The sequence below is a fragment of the Hipposideros armiger genome, unplaced genomic scaffold, assembly GCF_001890085.2.
Source record: "Hipposideros armiger isolate ML-2016 unplaced genomic scaffold, ASM189008v1 scaffold_2369, whole genome shotgun sequence".
In the NCBI taxonomy this organism is placed as follows: domain Eukaryota; kingdom Metazoa; phylum Chordata; class Mammalia; order Chiroptera; family Hipposideridae; genus Hipposideros; species Hipposideros armiger.
In genome coordinates, this window is record NW_017733705.1 from 12509 (window position 1) to 17313 (window position 4805).

The window sequence follows — 4805 nt, forward strand, 5'->3', positions numbered from 1 at the left end:
AGCCCTTATGCACTGTTGGCAGGAATGTGAGATGGTACGATCACTATGGAAAACAGTATGGCAGTTCCTAAAAATTAAAAATAGAATTACCATATAATTCAGCACTTCCAATTCTGGGTCTATACACAAAAGAACTGACGTCAGAGTCTCAAAGAGATATTTGTGCACCCATGTTCATAGCAATATTATTCACAAAAGCTAAAATGTGAAAGCAACCTAAGTATCCATAACGGGTGAATGGATAAGCAAAATGTGAAAAATACATAGAATGGACTATCATTCAGCCTTAAAAGGGAAGGAAGTCATGACATATGCTACAACATGGATGAACCTTAAAAACATTGAAGTGAAATAAGCCAATCACAGAAGACAAATTCTGTATGATTCCATTTACATAAGGTACTTACTTAATAGTCAAAATCATAGAGACAGAAAGCAGAGTGGTAGCTGCCCGAGGGAAATGGGGAGGTATTGTTTAATGCGTACAGAATCTCAATTTTGCAAAATGAAAAGAGTTCTAGAAATGGATGGTGGTGACCGTTGCACAACAATATGAATATACGGTAACTAATGCCAATGAACACTTAAAAAAGGTTATGATGGTGAATTTTGTCATGTGTATTTTACCACAATAGAAAAATAATTGAAGAAAGAAAGAAAAAAAAGGAACCAAACCTAAATGGTCTTAAAAACTCTCAGCCTTTCCATATGGCAAAAGACACAAAAATTAAGAAATTCACACGCAGGAAAAGTGCACTCTAAAGAAAAGGCCAAGAAAATAACTGTACAACCTTTTGCTAATATCTTATAAACATCAAAAGGTTAGAACACTCAGTCACACAAAGGGCCCTTTCAAGAGAGTAAAGGTGTGCCTCACAGATCCTCTCAAACCAGAGGGCCTCTAGGAAGCTTAAAGGTATTGTCCCTCAGCATTCTCAGCAGGAGAGCAGGTAGAGAAGGGTTGATCTTCAAAATATTTGTATATGTGGCTTTTGTCTCATGAAATCCACAGGAGACCCACAAAGTTCTTGAGAAAATTATGTTGGCAGAAACACTGCTAGTTTGGACTAAAAAGGACAAACAGTACAAAACGAAAGGAGGTTGTCAGACCCTCAGAAGTCTACTGGCAGGAAGCAGGCAGGATGAAACTACTCAGTGTCCAACATACGTTGCCTTTCATGAAAAAGGATGGATGACACAGGGGTGAAGCCAATCGCCAGAGGCAGAGCCCTCCCTACTTGGCCTCCAGGTACCCCTTCTTGCCCCCACCTTGGTTGTTCCCTCTGGGTTTTGCCACCGCCTGCCTAATCCGCTTTCCAGGTCCAGTCAGGGCTTTTCTTATCTCGTCATCAGTCATCTTTATAGCCCTGCTTAGGATCCCACCTTGCTCCATCCTCCTTGTCCAAATCCCACCCCTTACCTACCTTAAAAAGTTTCTGGGAGTGTTTAATCATAAAAGCCATCCCATGGTTTAACTTTGCAATATTTTCTTGAAGGTCATTTGTAGTGACCTGTCCAGAGGGAAAGAAACCAAAAACGGGGGATTAACAGCTGGGAAGTAGAAGCCAGATAACTCCATGTACTTACTCATAATCTTATTCTTTCAAAAGTATGATAGCTTCTATCCCTAACAAAGGTGCCTCTATTACAGTGTTTTATTCTGGAAAGGCTTTTTGTTTCAACAGATTTCCACTGGAGTGACATAAGCTAGGAAGAACCATGTGTCCCTGAAGTGACCAGGAAATCCTTGAGCATCAACCTTCATTTCCTAATTCTGCTTGAGAATTAGACACGCAGGCAGAGCTGCTAAAGACCTAATTGGGGAAAAGGGGCAGGCAGAACAGAATGTGTACCAACCGCCAAGGACACTGCCTCTTTAGAGAACCTGGAGTTTCTCCAAAGACAAAAGAGAACTGACACTAACTGATACCAAGGGTGACATCTGTTTCTTAAAAACACAGTCCAATGGTCATTGGTTCCCTTCTCTTGTTTCTCCTGCCTTGTTTTAAGCACTTCAGCATCTCTCCTGTCCCAAAGCACTCATCCTCAACATGTATCTTTGTTACTTAAGTTTTGCTCTTACTAATTAAGACCTCGTAAATACTTCCCTTTCTAGGCAGATTGCTCACTCCTTTTTCACAGTCTCTGTTCTAAAATCTTCCCATTATGAAGCTTGATCTCCTTAATATGGACAAACGTTGATGTGTCCTCTCCTTCTCACCACCTAAACGTCCCGTGCAACATCATCCCCACCCCCATCCCCACCCACCTTTTTCTGGGCAGATGTTCTTCCTGACCTGGAACTTTATATTATTTTTTCACTACTTACTTTTTAGGTAAAACGTACCACATAACCTCTCTCCTTTACCTTCCTTTTCTCATTTCTTATATCCCCAAAATACTTTATAAAATCACCATATCCTATCTATTTCTATTATCTTTCCAACTACCTTGTCAGGTGAGAAAGGTACTATTATGATCAGTTTACAGAGGAGGAGCCTAAGCATCGAAAGGGTAAAGAACACAGGTCACAGGTGGTTTGCAGCTTCCAACCCAGGTATCCTGGGCTCCCAATTCCATCCTACAGTAAAACCTATATTATGAATGGACAGGAATATGAAGCTATGTGCCTCCAGATCAAGAATTAGTTCAAAAGACTTTAGATAATTTATTTCTCATATAAGTCACTGAGAAGGCTATGCTCTTAGTAATAAGAAACACATTCAGCTTTATCTAAGGAAAGAATATCTACAGGAAATAGAAAAGTTAGGACCAGGCAGGATTGTTCCACGTGTTCCCTTATCTAAAAGCTTACTGATATTATCCTGTAAGATCCTATATCTCTATTCTAAATTTATACTATGCAGTCTTCAAAAATGAATTTGATTTCCCAAGAAGGCTTTCGTGTTAAGAAGGAATTCACAATGACCAGCCAAAATGGGTACTCTAGTTTATTTTGTAGCTATAATTTTCCACTAAGAGTTTCCACTAATAAATTGTCATTCAGGTTTATGAGAGATTGATTTATAAAAGAGGTTAACAGGAATTGGGCCGGTCAGGTTTGATGACTCTTAAATGAACTAATAAAGGAAGTTCCTAAACTTGTAAAGCTGAAGACTAGACCTTGGACCCTTGATAACCTCACCAGGGTACATACAGTCACAGGATGAGGCCCAGCCCAAGAAAACCCAGCAGTCTCTGAGGGGAAGAAAGCCTAACTCTCCCCCTCAACACTCACATTTTTTGGCCACAGGACATGGGGTGCAAACATAAGGGCAAGGTTGTAGGCAGACATCTTATTCTTGTCTTGTTTTTTTGCTGTTTGGTACAGGAGATCGAGCAGTAACTTCAGCAAGTTACGATTGGGTGGAGGGAGAATGAGGAAAAGCAACTGAAGCGCCTCAATTTGCCGCTCCTTATCTGGTACATTGGTCTTGTTTCCTTTATCATCAAACTGCATCAAATCTTGAGGACAAAAGAGAGGATTGCAAAGGAGAGAGAAAATATAAGCAAGAAAAAAAAAATTAACGCTCCTACTATTATCCTCCCCTCAACTCCAATCAAAGAAACAATGAAAAAAAAAAAAGAATCAGGCATACACAAAGATTATAGCAAAATATAATAAAATAATTTCAATACAATTCAATAATAAAAACCTAATCAAAAATGGGCAAAGACTTGACTAGATATTCCTCTAAAGAAGATATACAAATAGCCAATGAGCATTTATAAACTCAGAATCATTAGCTATCAGGGAAATATAAATCAAAACCACAATGAGATACTACTTCATATCCACTAGTATGGGCTATAATCAAAAAGACTGACAATAACAAGTGTTAGCAAGAGTGCTGAGAAAATTAAACCCTCCTCCATTGCTAGCAAGAATGTAAAATGGTACAACCACTTTGGAAAACATTTTGACAGTTTCTCAAAAAGTTAAACATAGAGTTAGAATATGACCCAGCAATTCCACTCCTAGGGGTACTCCCAAGATAAATAAAAATATGTCCACACATATTTTTAATAATTCCACCCCCTTTTCTTTTCCTCACCCAGGTAATTCTGCTAAAAGAAATATGAGAGTGAATTACACCCTGATGATAGGATACTCCAGGCAGCTTCTCACGGAGTCAGAATCATTGTTTCTCCCCTAACAGATTACATAGGTTATCAATAAAACAGTCCCCTGGATAATCAGAATTTCAAAGGACACCAATAACCATTTGGGTGTAATTCATATAGACCTGAAAATGATAGCAGTGTGTTGTTTAAGCTGCTGAACTGCAATAATAATTCCAGGTTTAGGAAAGGAAGGTCATATTTCTACAAACTGTTCCTTGTTAATATGAAATTGAAAACAAAAATCCCTTCCAGTTATCAGCAAGGCGTTTCAAATGCTACAACTGTGCCACGCCTCAATATGTTCTCAAAGAACAGTGACTCACAGGGTGGTAAAGGGGAGGATTTCAAATACTGTACAAAACTCACTCGATGGGAAAGCAAAAGCAGAAACATTCTTCATGTTAACCCTCATCAAAAGAACTTACCAATATTTTCCGTCTCTTTTTCCAAAGAGCCAACCATTTTATTTCTCTCCAAATTAATTGTGAAGTTATATAACATCCTAGTAATATTTACTCATTTGTATCATCTGGATTGCTACTGACAGTGCTAAAAAAAAAATCTAATCTTATTAGATTTTAGAAACTCAAACTTAGTTTTTTAATGTAGTAAAAATTATTCAAAAGAAAAAAATCTTACATGTATTTCCCTTAAAATGAGAAGCAAGAGGAAAATGCTCA

At 38.3% G+C, this 4805-nt stretch overlaps 1 protein-coding gene across 1 annotated transcript in view; it reads right to left on the reverse strand.

Moving 5' to 3' along the window:
• ARHGAP19 (Rho GTPase activating protein 19) overlaps window positions 1-4805 on the reverse strand; it is a gene marked incomplete at its 3' end in the record, with an annotated part of 24565 nt that overhangs the window by 11840 nt on the left and 7920 nt on the right. The window contains exons 4-5 of the mRNA XM_019634962.1: window positions 3239-3465; window positions 1425-1511 (exon numbers count right to left, since the gene is read on the reverse strand). Coding sequence (XP_019490507.1) covers window positions 1425-1511; window positions 3239-3465 — 314 coding nt within the window. The remainder of the gene's footprint in view (window positions 1-1424; window positions 1512-3238; window positions 3466-4805) is intronic.